Source organism: Brassica rapa, chromosome A08 (assembly GCF_000309985.2).
Source record: "Brassica rapa cultivar Chiifu-401-42 chromosome A08, CAAS_Brap_v3.01, whole genome shotgun sequence".
NCBI lineage: Eukaryota > Viridiplantae > Streptophyta > Magnoliopsida > Brassicales > Brassicaceae > Brassica > Brassica rapa.
Genome location: NC_024802.2, coordinates 9,846,258 through 9,863,018, shown reverse-complemented (window position 1 = coordinate 9,863,018; position 16,761 = coordinate 9,846,258). Strand labels below are relative to the sequence as shown.

General features: G+C 30.0%; 2 protein-coding genes across 2 annotated transcripts; one reads left to right on the top strand and one right to left on the bottom strand.

Annotated features, from left to right (window-relative positions):
* Window positions 1-1,544: 1,544 nt before the first annotated feature.
* Window positions 1,545-4,037, bottom strand: LOC103833516 (CASP-like protein 1E1). The gene is made up of 2 exons (XM_009109601.3): window positions 3,582-4,037; window positions 1,545-2,015 (listed from the first exon to the last, which is right to left on the bottom strand). The coding sequence occupies exons 1-2, from the start codon at window positions 3,821-3,823 to the stop codon at window positions 1,676-1,678; spliced, it is 582 nt and encodes a 193-aa protein (XP_009107849.1). The 5' UTR covers window positions 3,824-4,037; the 3' UTR covers window positions 1,545-1,675.
* Window positions 4,038-14,203: 10,166 nt separating this feature from the next.
* On the top strand, window positions 14,204-16,761 carry LOC103833514 (UDP-glycosyltransferase 75D1-like). Its single transcript, XM_033277804.1, has one exon. It carries the CDS (start codon window positions 15,132-15,134, stop codon window positions 16,548-16,550), a length of 1,419 nt encoding a protein of 472 aa, XP_033133695.1. The 5' UTR covers window positions 14,204-15,131; the 3' UTR covers window positions 16,551-16,761.

The following is a 16,761-nucleotide window of genomic DNA, read 5'->3' as shown; positions in this document are numbered from 1 at the left end:
TAAAATATGTAATAAATCTGTTGAAAATAAGGTTAGTTCTATTTGTACTTCAGTTTTAATAATATATAAAATACCAGGAAATTCGCCACGAGTACAAAACTCAAACGAAACAAGCTAAAAGAACAATAAAAGTAGGCAGGCCCGGCTCTGAGCTAAAATTCATGAAGCACATGCTTAAGGTGCCAACTTTTATAAAAGATTTAGGGGTTACATTTACTGAATCATTTCTTTGGTGTAGTGGCTTGAAGGTTCTAAATATGTCTTTTAGTTGATGGGTTCAATACTCGCAAGGGAAGTAATTTGTATATATGCTTCAGGCGTAAAATGATATTGGGCCGGCACTGCATATAGGCGTTATATAAAATATCGTAGTAATCCGATGAAGCGAACCAGGGAAACTTGATTTGATAAAGCCTCTAGGAAGAAGACTTGTTCCAAGCTTCAGGTTAAATGAAGAGTCATGGATTAATTCGCGTCTGAAAGAATGAGGTCATATAAGGGTGGGCGTTCGGATATCCGTTCGGGTTCGGGTCAGATATTTCAGATTTTTGAATATTTTGGTATAGGGATATATAACCCGTTCGGGTATTTTTTCGTTTTTTCTCGTTTCGGATTGGGTTCGGGTATTTTCACTTCATGTTCGGATAACTTTGGATACTACATCCGAAATCCAAACTTAAGAAGAAAAAAAAGTGAAATGCATTTTCTGTTTTGTCTTCTAATTATTCTTGGTAATGTTATTAGTCCAAAAACACATGAGATGTGAACAACGACAACAATAATCTGTCCAAAAACAAATTAAAAACATCAACAAAATTTATGGATTAAGAAATCAAATTGAAACAAACTAAAAGAGTTTCTACTTCCAAACATAGATGATGGTACAAACCAGATAACCAAGAGGAACCACCGTACACTATATATGACTGGAACAATAGAATGACCCTTTTGGCAGTCTCTTCGGCCACTATATTGCTCATGTCTGAACCAGTTCAAGACATTACTGATGGAACATGTTTTTTTGTGTATCTGAAATTTTCGGAGTGAGAAAAGGATATGAGTAAGGTTTCTTAAAAGCCTCTAGCAGCTGTTTAGACGATATTTCCAGAATCACTATGTCTAATAAAAGGTTTCACTATTGTTTGGGATTTCTAAACTGTGATATATAAGTATTTTCTTATACTTGCACAACTTGCGGATTTACTGGATAGTTAATAAAAATAGAAATTAGTCAGCGTATCAGATGTTGAATCTCAGCGGATATGTGGATCTCTGTCCGAATATTCATGGGGAAAATGTTGTTAGATGTCGAATTCATGAAAATAAATCGGAAACTCTTTTAGACGTCCACACATAAGATATAAAATATCATCACATAAGAAATCACCGGTTATTCCTCATATCAATCTGATCGATCTATTATAATATAGATTATATACAACACGGAAAAACAAAAGAAAAAAAATTTCATACATAAGATGACACAATGCATCAATAACGTACCCGGGTCCGCGTTTGCGCGGAGGCTATGACCCTAGTTTGAATAAATGCTCACCGTAGAAAACGATTTCATAAAAAGCATTAAAAGCAAATTGACAATTACATGATTGTTGATAATGACTTCACACAACACAACACGACAAGAAGCGGAAGAGCTGCAGAAGAAACAGAAATATCACTTGCATTGAGGAAGCTTCATAGCATCAAGAACAACAAGAACCATAAACATAATTGCTGCGAGAAGAGTGATGGCCACCGAAGCAGCAGTTTGGTGACAGAATTTTCCAAAAACGTTACACACTTTCTTCCACATCACATGCTTGTTCCCTTGTACACCCATCAACCCTATTGCTCCGGCGGCTCCGGTGCTGGAAAATAGCAAAGCCATCATCACTAGATCACCTATTAGCACCGCCATTATCAAGCCTTTGCTTCTTCTTCCTTTGCTGACCATCAGAATGGCTATTGAGATCGCTGTGTAACCGCAAGCTATGGCGTTTGCCGAAATGTTGAACCTACAAAATTTGTGTAATTATATAAATTGTTAAGATAATTTTTATTTCAAGATATAATTTTTTCACATTAATATGAAACTTTTATATTTATTAGATATTGTGTAACTAAGTATATTTAACTTTTATTAGATTGGTTGAGTATTATTTAATTTATACACAAGATGGTATTTTCTGTGTGATAAACCACTTCTCTTTTGTGTGTTTTAACTAAAATAACTATCTAATGAAACAAAAAGTATTGCTTAATTTCTGAATTTTATGAATTACTTATGTGATCATTTTATCTGCCATAGAAGAGTCAAATGAAAAGTAATTAAACATATCAGCCAATCCGTAAATTTGTCTAGTTTTTATATTAAAATTGTTTATTTATTTCTGGTCATGCCAGCTAGAATTGTTACACTTTTAAGATTTGCTATGGTCCACTTTGTTGTAAACCTTTTGGGTCGTTGGACATTTATGATGGGATTAATTAACTACAAAATTTACTGTATACTAGTCGATTTGTCGACATTTTCATACTACTCTGTTTTTTTGGGGTCACAATATCATTATTTGTGTATGTACGTATACACAGACGCATAACACAATAGAAAAGGTCAAATCACAACATAAATGGTGATTAAACAAAATATTATTGTAATGATTGATTATTTATTTGTGTTTACTAGTTCAAATGTTTTTTTATACTAAACTTTTCATACTAGTTCAAATAGTTATTGTGAATTTTAAACATTAAATAGTTATAATCTTATTGATCAATCACATAATACTGTAAAACACAAACAGTAACGAATTTTATTCCGGTACTCACTTTTGCTATTTCGATGAAACACTAAATACATATTTTTTATCACGAAAACAATTCAACATGAAAAACGCAAATGCATAGAAAACAAAACAAAATTTCTAACGTTCACAGAACATGCCATACCTTATGACGTCTTTATATTTACGTTTTAATTTAGTATAGTATATATTTCAAATCAATCCACAACATAACATTCTTAACTCTGCCCTTTCTCAACAAAAAAAAAACAAAACATTCTGAACTGTATTTTTACTTGCAAATTAAATTTTAAATTTTAGTTTCTTTGTTAGTTAAAACTAAGACGTAAAGAGAAACTATTTTATAATTAGAAAACTATAATTTGTTCTAAACATATGTTACAAATTTAGAAAACATGATTTCTCAAACATTTTTAAAATAATTTCTTAAACATTTTACATCGAACGCATGCAAACTTGTGTTTATAACAATCAAGGTCGTATAAATTTACGAGAGCGTTTTTCATAACGAGAGATAAAAAACAAAATTTTAAACAATAATATTCTTATCTAAATTTTAATTTATTTATATAATTTAAAATTTAAAAGGAAATTGAACTGCTCATCAAAAAGACATTTTGTCTCAAAATCACTCATAAATTTCTGAAATATTCTCAAATAAAAACTTCCAATGGAAAAACTCTGACTCTCTTTCTTATTTTGGTTTGTGGGAAGGAGAAATCCTTATAATTACAGCAAAAATAATGTGGAAAAGAGAAAGAAAAGAGAGATGCTTACACAAAGGCAGACAAGTAAGAGGCTTTGGCTGTTGCGGACACATCAAGTGGAGGCAAAGTTGGAATCAGCGTTATAGACACAACCTTGGTCTGTTTTGCGACACCAAGTACTGTTGCAGCCGTCAGTGATAGAACCAAAGCCAACACTCTCATCGTTAACTCAAGCCCTTTTCTCGAACCACTCTCCTTATTTCCCTTTTCCATCTCCATCCCATTCAGATTGTTCTTGCGCTCGTGTTCCATTGCGTCTCACTTTGCGTACAGAGAAGAGAGAAAGAGAGAGAGGAGTAATAAATGGTGGTCTTTTCCCAACTTCTCAAGCCCTCGAGGTGAGTAGAGAGATGTGAATTATATACTACACTGCCATATTGGAAATCCTTACTTAACACACATCAAGTGTGTAAATCAATAATGATGTCTACGTGGCTTTGAGTTTATGTGGCGCGAGAGAGATACTTAAGCTTACGAAAGAAAGTAAATTTTATAGATAGGTACAGAAAAATAAAGTGTGAACACATTGTGTATAAGACAAAAACATAACGGTAAATTACATTTTCATCGAAAATTGGGGGAAAGAGACAAAGTTGTGGAGTTTTCTTGACTTGGGATGTTCATTGCTAGTGTCAAATAAGGCGACATATGTATGTACAAATCGATAAGCATCCGACTAAGTTTGAGATCAGTCTCAGTAGTTTGGATATGTAATATCGCACAATCATATACGGGCTTGTGATTAGGTATGGGATATACATTTTATTAATTTTTGAGAAATTTAAATACCTATAAATTGAGTAAGTCTTGTAGTCTCTATTTCGAGCAGTATGATAGGAAAATCCTGGTTTCGACAGTAAAGATTCGGTTGATAGCTAATAACAAAATTATGGTGTTGGCTTGTTAATTCTTGATTATTTTAAGGCTATTGGACTAATTTTCGTAAAATCTTATGAGTCATTCCATTACTAATTTACTTAATCCGATATAGCTAAAATAAGTACATATATAGTGAAAGCTCATTTGAAGAGAAAGAAACTCGCGTAGGCATGGTCAACAGCCACATGATGCAGCTCGTTTGGTCCAGTTTATCGACAAGACAATCAGGCTTAAGCTCCTGTCTGTTAAAGGAACAGGGCACAAACATTTTGAAGAGAGTTTGATGGTCTGGTTTGGGTCTAGATGAGACTGGTAGTTTGAATCAAATCTCCATTTTTTGATTATTTGTACAAAAAATAAAGAAGTAGCACTTGATGTAGTACAGTTTGATTGAATAAAATTTTACATTCATTCAAAAAAAAAAAAAAAAAAAGCTCATTTGTCAAAAAATAAGAAGAAAGTGCCTATACTTATAGAAACTATATATCCAGTATATTAAAAGAGAAGCATTGTCATTTAATGTATTCATATTACGTTTGTCATGTGGTAATTTTACACCGATTTGAGAACGAGTACACTGTTACATGCACAAAGTTTTTCAGCCAAACTTTAGATAAATACGTTCACACTATTTTACATTTTTTTCAATATAAAATTCACATGCACGTTCTTTAAACAAAAATGTCTTTTAATGTTAATTTTTATATATTTATTAACCGGCTTTATATATTTTTTACATACACATTCGATTGTAAGAGTGGATGTATTCGATAAATGTTAATTTTTATATATTTTAATGTAAGAGTGGACATGAATCGGATATCAAGGGTTTTGGACGTATTCGTGATCCAATTTGTTTCGTCAGAATAATCAATTATCCGATTCGATTCGATTCGATTCGATTCGTAGCCGTCCGGATATATGGTGTCCCGGAAAAATTAGATTTTAACCGGTTTTGATCCGTAAAAATAAATAAAGAAATAAAAAATTTAAATAATGTAAAATAAAAAAAAATATTACAAAAATTAAAAAATATTTGCTTTTTGAATACTAATATCTAATTTAATAAATTTAGTAAATAAAAATATTGTAAAACCTATATAGAATATATTATTTATATAACTTATATATATAATTCATTAAATATAAGCATATAACGGATCAGATCAAATATCTGTTTTTAAAAATATTAGTACTTGTTATTTGCTCCATTTTTTTACGAATGTTGCATATTAGTATTTGCTTTTCTTCGTAAAGTTACAGATATCCAGATTTTTTGTTCGAATCGAAAAAGATAACAAATCAAATCAAAATTTACAGATATTTTATCTAATTCTACATACATGTGCACATTGACGTGAGTACTTATATAACTATTTATTCACTACAAGTAAGGATTCTAATTCTCTTAGAAGCTGAAATATTCTTTTTGTAATGTTTCCATTCATCATCAACCATATTGTAATGAAATGATTTGTCCTAATAATTTTCTTTTTCTTCAATTATTATATAGATTTGATTTGATTTGATTTTCATGCATTTAGAAATTATAATATGAAACCATTGGTTTGATATCAAAACTGTCTAAAATTCATATAACATAAAACCAAACAAATAATAATAGTTTTTGGTTATCACTGAAAAAACTATAAACTTCAAACATTTTAACCGAGTGAACATAATAAATATTGATTTAGAATGGTAGTTATATTTTAATAGATTAAAAAAAAATTAATGTAAAACTGAATCAATATCCAGATTAAACAGACATATTAACCTCTTATTTTAAGAAATAAAGAAATTAATAATATCATTTCGCGTTTTGCGTGGATTATTAGCTAGTTGATGTAAGAAAGCAGGGAAAGGGTGTTGATCGAAATAAATGAAAAAAGAGAGAAAGCAGTGTGAAAAAAACAGCATTGAAGGGATTTAGATAGACACTTGATGCAATCAGGCAGTTGGCAAGTGTGGACACTGACAGCTCGTCTTTGGAACTACAATTTATATATAATGGAAAAAGAAAATAATTCTAAATAAATAATTATATATTAGATCCACGTCAGAAGAACCAAGTTATCTATCAATTTATCATAAACCATACGATTATGTATACAGGAAGTCGTATACGTTACGATGTGTAAATCGACACGTACTCGTTTACACGAAAGTTGTGAATAATCGTGTGATAAATTTTCCAACACGGCTTCATATATTTACACCAAACAAAATCTAATTTTGATTATATGATTAATATAATTGTGTAATTTATTTTAATAATTAAACAAAAATGATAGATAGTATCCAAATTGTTAGTAAAACTTTATTATTTAAAATCATTAATTGTAATATATATCTTAATCACATTAGGTAATTCTGTAGGTTTTATTTAAGGAAATAATATATAATAATTTCAATTTGATAAATGAATGACCCATAATAGACATACTATATAATATAACATTTCCTAACAATTAATTTTGGACTAATAAAATTGTCAATTGATTCTCAAACTGCCACGTAAACAAAATTAGCATTCCAATTACGTTATGATTCAACATAACATTTTTTTAAGTAGTACAAACTATATGTTATAACTTTTTTAATGTTTCTCTATCAATATACATGGGATTTCACTAAATAAATGTGATATGACATACAAGAAATGATGATATCGCTTATGGATAAATGTGACATGGACTATTACATTTCATGCTTATTTAATTTTTTGGTTAACTTTTTTGAATATGGTGATAAATTATACATCATCACTAATGTAAAGCTATTGAAATATAACATTAAATAATATAATAATAATAGAAATATAATAATTTTTTTACAAATTTAAAATCTTATTTATTTCTATTTTTTATAACTATACGATTCTATTACTAAAAAAAGTTTACAATGATTTAAGAAAACTAAAAGTTTTAAATCGTAATATCATTAGTTTTTTCATATACCTACAAATTTTTAAAATACTGTTTAGTTTTACGTTTTGATAATTATACAACTTTTATATCAATTTTAAAAAATTAATTTTATAAAAGTTGATTTAATATATTTTATTCAGAGAAATAGATAAGAAATATATCTAAGATTATAATTTAAATATATACATATCGATTCTTAGATACAATTTAAAATAAACAATTTTATTTATTTAATCTTACTTTTATGTTCAATTCAACCAAAATTTATACTAAAATATTGGTAAAAAAAAATTATTTTTAAATATAATATAAACTTTTATTACTGTACACAGTGCAGGAAAACACTTAGAATTAAAAAATAATATGATTTATGAGAATCAAAGAGAATAAAATTAGAAAAAATAAGGCGATCAAGAACAGTAAAATCAACTAAAAATGAAAAGAGATGGTAAAATGTCATCCAGTATATATAAGAATACAATTTTCACCATTCTAGAATAAGTATAAGTTTATTTCTTTAAGAATAGCAAACAATATAACTATACATTTTTGTTAAGAAAAATATCTTTATTTTTTTAAGAAAATTTATTCATTTCAAATATTAAGCTTGGCGTATAAAAAATAATACATACAGAACTTTCTTACCAACAAAATCACTTAACTAAATCATCAATATTTAAGTTTGGGTAATATATGCATGATAGATGGATCATGGACATCTACTGCACATTTTAGTAGATATGGATGGGTTTGGCTTCATAGTTTGGGGAAAGTTCAACTTATGGAGACAAAGAATCATATTCGAAGAGCGTATGCCTTTCATTCAGAGATGGAAGCACTGAGATGGGCGATGGAGAGTATGCTCCAGCATTCGACTTGTCAAAGTTTTGGAACGGACTGCGAGGATTTGATTGCAATGATCAACAAGCCTCATGCTTGACCGAGCTTTACGACAAAATTGGAGAGGATAGAGACTCTCAAGATATGCTTCCCGGATTTTAAGATTTTTCATATTCTACGAGTGCAGAATCAGATTTCAGATTTCTTAGCTATGAATGCGAGGTCTTTCCGTAGAATACTCTATTTCGTTGGTTGATCTATTCAGGTTTGGTTACCCAGACCACCTCAAATTAGGTTTGATTACCCAGATCACCTCAAGTTTGAGTAATATAATAGTTTTTCGATGTAAAAAAAAAACTAAATCATCAATATGAATAAGATGCAAATCAAATAAAAAGATATAAATAAGGTAAAATGAAAAATGTAATACTCTGTTGTGATTAAAAAATATAGGTATTATAAAATTATATAATAAGTAGGAGATTCATGTCTCCTGCCTCCTACCAAAAAAAACAAAAAAAAAAATTATATTAAATATACATGATAATCTAACCATGTTTTTGATACGATTATGTATTTAATTACAGTTTGTTTTAATCTATACTATTAAAAGGGAAGCAGTCTTGAAAAATCTACTTATATAAAGTTGTTGGACCCTTTCATTTTTTAGTCCAACCTATAATATAAAACCAAATATAACTAACCCTTATTAAGCAACCAAATAAAATCTTCTAACATTTTAAAAAAGCCTATAATATATATCCAACCAAAAAGTTTAATTAACCTCTATTATAAAAATCAAATAATATCCTATAACTTTTAAAATATCTACGTAAGTTACGGTCTTGGAGATTGGTTAAGGTCTTGGATATTGACTCATTTTTGTATTCGATCATGGTTTTAAATATATGTATAAACCATAGTTTATACCAATTCTTCACACCATCATGTGTTAAGGTCTTGGGGATTGGTTAAGAGTTTGGGTATTGACTCTTTTTTGTACACGATCATGGGAAGGAGAATTATGATTGTCATAGGGAAAAGGAAATAATAATATGCAAACATATTTGCTGTATATATGTTACAAAACTGTGAATATGAGGGAAGTTTTAGAGGTCAAGGAGTTTATAAAAGAATCACTGATCATGATCATGGTGGCAAGCACAGTTCCAGATTCATTAGTCTAAATAGAAAAGGAGTCGATAGTCATAATTATACAAATATATTACTATAATTCATACATTTATCAATAATGACTAACCATTTAAATATTATTTCCAGTTTAAAGGATCCAAGTGGTCTAGAATAAAAATCGGAGGATTTAAGCTACATTTTCAAATATTGGATAGCCTAACAAAATATTCTAACAATAAACATATATCACATTTTTCTTACTTTTAATCAAATAGTGTAATTAGTGATAATACTTATAACATTTAATTCTTATAGAAAATGTAACCTTACTACTTTTACATAATTATATTTTATTCACAAAAAATACTTAAAATTTTATTTTAATTGAATTAGTCGCTTTCCATAAAAATAAATTATTTGACTAATATGTATACCAAATTAAGACTTCGGCTAAATATTAAGATAATAAAAAAAAATCTATAAAATTAAAATAAAATCATTCTAAAAATCTAATATAAGAAGATGTTGAACCCATGTATAACTATTTATTATTCTACCATTAATGATTTTAACTATACAATATTTTTAATATTTATAATAAATCCCAAAATATTATTTCTTATGATACTTTTTCTCTAACAATATTTCATCAACCACGGTTTATGTAACAACGTTAAAAACCTAATATTAAAATACTATTGGACAGGATGTAATCGTAATGGATCCAGATCGGTTCAGGTATATAGGACCCGAAAAGATTCAAAATATCTAAAAACCTAAAAATACCTGAAACATGAAAAAAAAAACAGGAACCCCAAAAAACAAAATACCTAAAAATTCAAAATTTTACCCGAAAGCTGATCCAAGAAACTGAAAAATACCCAAAATTTTATTCAAATACCAAAAATATATTTTAAAAAATTTGAAATTTTACCCAAACCCAAAACTATAACCGTAAAACCAAACCCAAAATTTGAAAATCATCTATATTACTGAAAACATATTTGAGATACTCAAATATACTTAATACACATAAAATATTTTGGATACTTTGGGTATCGATCGAGGCTCGGATAGGATCCATACTTGAACAAAATGTCATAGTCCAAAAAAGTATATTATAGGTAATTTTCCATGGATCGGTACCCGAACCAAACCTATATTTTTGGTGTGATTTCAGCTTTTTTTTGTTCTAATAAAATGTCCAGACCTAAAAAAAATTGTAAAAAAGTGTTCATATAAAATTTTAAATAAACTAATTCATTGATTATACAATTTTAAAAAATTTACTTCTTTGATATAATACAACTTTAAATTATAATATAATCCAAAAAAGCCGCGCTTTTGAAGCACGGATCAAAATCTAGTTAATAGTTATTGACCCATCATCCATGTTTCCCCTGAATTGACCTATTCCCCGTGCCGTCTGCTTTATCAACTTAAAGTCTTAAATTATTATCGTATACAAAACAGCTGGTGAAATCCCTTCTAATGCGCTATCCTTCTAATGCGCTATCCTGCTAATAAATGATGAAAATCACCTTTGTCGAAAATGACGGAAATTACTTTTAAGAATGTGTCACCTCAGTTCCTTCGGTCAATTTTTGTGTGTTAACAATTCATAGGCTCCGAATAGTGAATGCGGGTTGAACAGTGCGGGACAAACAGTTTAATTGCAGTGTGGTTCTAACAGTTATAAAAATGTATAGATATATGATATATATAGAGATTTTTGTTACTGTTAACTGCGGAACGGAAAGTTGGTTACCATTTGAAGCCCAAGTCAAGTTTTGGTCTATGGTAATGATGTTCCCGGAAACACCTCCATCTAACACTAAGGGTTTGGGCAAAAAAAAATTTTGAGACCCTATAATTCATTAATTTTGATATTATAACTCAAATATTATTAAAAAAAATCATAAAAACTAAAAACATTTTAACTAAATCATTATTTCCGTTTGTACTTTAATTTTTTTCTTATAAAAACTTAGTTTACTATATTATTGACACTATAAATACCTAAAAAAATATGGGTCTTGTTATAAAAAATATATAAGCCCTTTAGGTTATTAAAATTGATTGGATTTTTGGTGGACCCTAGACTCTGCTAACCTTATATTTAATAAAATGCATATGTGCAATTTACTATCGATATTTTGTTATCTCTTTCTTCTTCGTATTCCTGTGTTTAAACAGATAATCAGGATCCTTAGAGAGAGTCGAGAATCTTGGCTTTCTTCCATTAACAAAAATCGACAGTACGAATTTTGGTTCCCAAAATATTGTACCGATCCGCTCCCGAAGTATTTTTAATTATTAAGAAATGATCGTGAGAGGTTTAATTCAGCAAGGAGCGTATTTTTCTAAGTGTGGAACACTTATAGTCGTGAAGGTTGGGTGAATACTGAATAAGCTATATTTTGACTAAGTGTTGATTTTTGGTGTGCACATGTAATTAATTTGGAATTGGTTGAGTGACGGTAAACTGATCATTGAATGATCTGCCATATTTAAGGAAAGAACAAGACCGCAAATCCAATTACAGAATTTTTGGTTGTTGGACAATGCAGGTACCAAGTAAGGAAGGTTCGATTAGCGATCTCTCGAGGATTACCAATTAATCTTATTATAAATTAAATAATTTTTTATTTTTATACTAAAATTTTTCATTTTATTTTATTTTTTATAAATAGAAACTATGTTTATTTAAATTCGATATAGAAAAACATAATTATTAATTAATAAAATAGAGTGTTAAAATTTATTCAACAAGATCATTGTAACACTACTAACAATGGAGCTGTTGAATTATTTTTTCAACAGCTTAATTGCTACAATGAGCAAGTTGAATTTACAAATTAATACATGTGAATTACATATAGTTGAATATTTTCTACACGTTGAATGAAACTGAAATGGGCCCAGCAGTTACACATGGCAACATATGAAAGAAAGACATATTTAACAGGACTTACATGGAATGTTTTATTGTTAATAAAATCTGTTTGAATTATTTTTTCTCTAAATTATTAAAACTTAACTATTTCTCGTGATCCACTTTAAGAAAAAAGAAATTATACTAAAATTCATCATTTTTATGATCTATACACAGAGATTAGTCTCATCTTTTTGGGTATAGAAATGTTTTTGTCATTTTCACTATTTTGCAAGTTTATTTGTTTAATGGTGATTTCTATTTTTGAATTTAATTATTATAAAAATATAAATATTAAAGTATTAAGATTTCTAAAGTTTAAGATATTTTAAATTTGAAATATATTTTAATATATTGTTAACAAAATAAAAATAAAATAAAAAAAGATAAAAATATAAGATAAAAATAAGAGAAATTTCATGTATACCACCACTAAATGGACATTTTCAAAATTACCTTCTTCACTAAATGGCAAAATATTCTTATACCCTTGATCTCTCTATATATAAAATAAATATGATTGAATAAATAAAATAATTAAATAATAATATAATATTTTTTGTATGTTTTCGAATTATACTTTTTAATTCGAAATTGTTTATATTTTTTTTGAATTTTTTTTTGTTTTTCAAAATTTCTTATTGAAAATCAAAAATTATGTTTGAAACCATTTTTTAATTCTTTTATATTTATTTTTTATATTTATTAAAATCTTAAATTTCAAATTCTAAAAATCCTATCCCACCACTCAACTCTAAACACTAAGTCTAAATTAGTTAAATTTAGGGTTATAAATGTCTTTTAACCTTCATTAAAAATAAGGTAAAAGTGGTTAATGTAAATATGAAAAGTGGTACCATAAATATGGTACACCAATTTAGTTAAATATGTAATAGTCACTGACTTCTCACTAATTTAATATAAGTGAAAAACACAAATAAATAATAATACATATGATTATATGTATACACAACATTCATCCCGCGCAAGTCCAGTTGGAAATTATTGTCAAATAATGGCAAACAATTATAATTTTCACGGAAGTTGCATGTTCACATTCGTTTAATGGGGAAAGTGTCAATTTCGACCCCAACTATTTCAGTCGTGCCAAATACGACCCGAACAATTGATAAGTGCCAAATACGACCTCAACTCAATTATAATTCGAAAAAACTACCCGAACTTCTTAAAACGTGCCTAAATCTACATTGACTCTAACAGAAGTTAATCAACCGTTAACAAGATAAAACGACGTCGTTTTGATATACGAGGAAAAGTGCCAATTTCGACCCCAATACTCTCAGTCGTGCCAAATAAGACCCGAACAAATGGTCAGTGCCAAAAACGACCTCAACTCAATTATACTTTAAGAAAAATTATCCAATTTTTTTAAAACGTGTCTAAATCTACAGTAACTCTAACAGAAGTTAATCAACCTTTAACAAAGATAAGACGACGTTGTTTTGATATATGTATTTTAAAAAAAAATATGTTCATTTCGGGACTCAAATCTGTCCTGAGATATCCTTTTAAAGGGGCACACTAACAACTAGACTAAAATTTTTAAAAAAATATTATTACAAATTGAAATTCTCCATTATATAAACTACTATTCTTCTTCATCTTATCCAATTTAAAACTTTGGTGATTGCTTTATATATTTTAGTTATTGTTTAATTTGTCTAATATTTTGTACAACATATCTTAGTGAAAGAAAGGTAAAAGGCCTCTTAACATTTTTGAACAAAATATCAAAATATATAATATCAACTTTGAAAACTAAAAAAAAAATCCCACTTAATTTTAAAAATTAAAAATAATTTATATAAGAAAATTGTATAAATAAATTCAAAGTTTTAAGCATATTTAAGATCGTATAATAATAAATATTTTATTATTTATATTTTAGTAAGATATAATTTTATTAAAGATATGATAAATAAGAAAAACATGTTAATGTATTTATATAAACCAGAAAAAATTGTCACCAAAATTTTAAATTGGATAAGATGAAGAATAATAGTAGTTTATATAATTTCAAATTTGTAATAGTATTTTAAAAAGTTACTTTTATCTAGTTGTTAGTGTGCCCATTTAAAAGGGTATCACAACATGGTTTGAGTTCCGGAATGAACATATTTTTTAAAAAAAAATAGATATATATATATATATATGTATATATAAACGACGTCTTCTTATCTTGTTAACGGTTGACTAACTTCTGTTAGAGTCAATGTAGATTTATGCACCTTTTAAGAAGTTCAGGTAGTTTTTCTTAAATTATACTTAAGTTGAGGCCGGTTTTGACACTACCCATTTGTTCGGGTCCTATTTGGCACGACTGAGAGTGTTGGGGTCGAAATTGGCATTTTTCCTCGTATATCAAAACGACGTCGTTTTATCTTGTTAACGGTTGACTAACTTCTGTTAGAGTCAATGTAGATTTAAGCACGTTTTAAGAAGTTCGGGTAGTTTTTTCGAATTATAATTGAGTTGAGGTCGTATTTGGTACTTATCAATTGTTCGGGTCGTATTTGGCACGACTGAAATAGTTGGAGTCGAAATTGACACTTTTCCCTTCGTTTAATATCCAATAACTTTGCAGGCCAGGACAAAATCATTTTAAATTGGGATTATATTTTAGACAAATATCACAAAATTAGACAACCCCAATGTACTAAGTGGGGTTGCACCTCTTCTTATTCTTCTTTGTTTTTAGTAGTACATTTTTTTCACATATATAATCTCTATATAAATCTTAACTTCTGTATAGTCTTTCATAAACTACAAAAAAAAAAAATATATATATCCTTAACATTTGCACCCAAAAAAACAAAGATATATGGATAACAAAAATGATTCATCTAAATCACTTACTGGACCACACTTTCTGTTCGTGACATTTCCAGCACAAGGCCACATCAACCCATCTCTCGAGCTCGCCAAGCGCCTCGCCGGAACAATAACCGGAGTTCGAGTCACCTTCGCAGCCACAGACTCCGCCTATAACCGATGTATGCTCTCCAAAGAAAACGTCCCTGAAACATTAGTCTTCGCCACGTACTCCGAAGCCCACAAAGACGACATCAAATCATCTACTTCCACCGACAGATCCCGCGAATACATGTCTGCTACGAGACGCCGTGGCAGAGAAACCCTAACCGAACTAATCGAAGATAACCGGCGTCAAAACCGGCCTTTTACCTGCGTGGTTTACACCATCTTCCTCCCTTGGGTCGCTGAGCTGGCTCGTGAGTTTCACATCCCTTCTGCTCTTCTCTGGGTCCAGCCGGTAACTGTCTTCTCCATCTTCTACCACTACTTCAATGGCTACGCAGATGCAATCTCAGAGATAGCTACTAACGACCCTTCTGGTTCTATTAAGCTACCCTCTCTGCCACAGTTCCGTCTCCGAGATCTTCCCACAATAATCTTCCGTCCAGACGCATATTCATTTCTTGTACCGGCGTATCAAGATCAGATAGATTCACTGAAGCAAGAGGAAAACCCTAAGATCCTCGTGAATAGTTTCCAAGAGCTTGAAGAAGAAGCTCTCAGCGCAGTACTTGATAACTTCATGATTGTCCCCGTTGGTCCATTGATAACCACTAGGGCCGATGACTCTGGGATTGATGATAAATACAAGCAGTGGTTGGATGCAAAAACGGATTCGTCTGTAATTTATATTTCCTTCGGGACGCTTGCCGTGTTGAGCAAGAAACAGCTTGCAGAGGTCTGCAAGGCCTTGATAGAGAGTCGGAGGCCGTTTCTGTGGGTGATTGCGGAGAAGTCATTCAGAAGTAAAGAAGATGGGGAAGAGAAAGAAGAGGAGGGCATAAAGAGTTTCAGAGAAGAGCTGGATGAGATAGGAATGGTGGTTTCTTGGTGCAATCAGTTTAGCGTTTTGAAGCATAGATCAATAGGTTGTTTCGTGACGCATTGCGGGTGGAACTCGACGCTGGAGAGCTTGGTCGCCGGAGTTCCGGTGGTTGCGTTTCCGCAGCGGATTGATCAGATGACGAACGCCAAGCTTCTAGAAGAGTCTTGGAGGACAGGTGTGAGAGTGATGGAAAAGAAGGAAGATGAAGAAGTTGTGGTGGAGAGTGAGGAGATACGGCGGTGCATTGAGGAAGTGATGGAGGAGAAGGCGGAGGAGTTTAGGAGAAACGCGGCGAGGTGGAGAGATATAGCGGACGAGGTGGTGAGAGAAGGAGGATCTTCCTTTAATCATCTCAAAGCTTTTGTCGATGAGCACATGTGAGATTCTATCTTCAAGAATTCAATTCTGTGATTTCCTTTTAGTTTCCAAATTTATTCTCGTCGGTTATGTTTTAAAATTTTCAGTTTCTTCTTGGGATGAAATGTATTTTCCTGGGGTAAAATGTTAAGATTGGGATGAAATGTTTACACCATATGGTATAAACTACTATGGATGTTTGATTGTTGATTTTAAATATGTTGAAACTTAAATA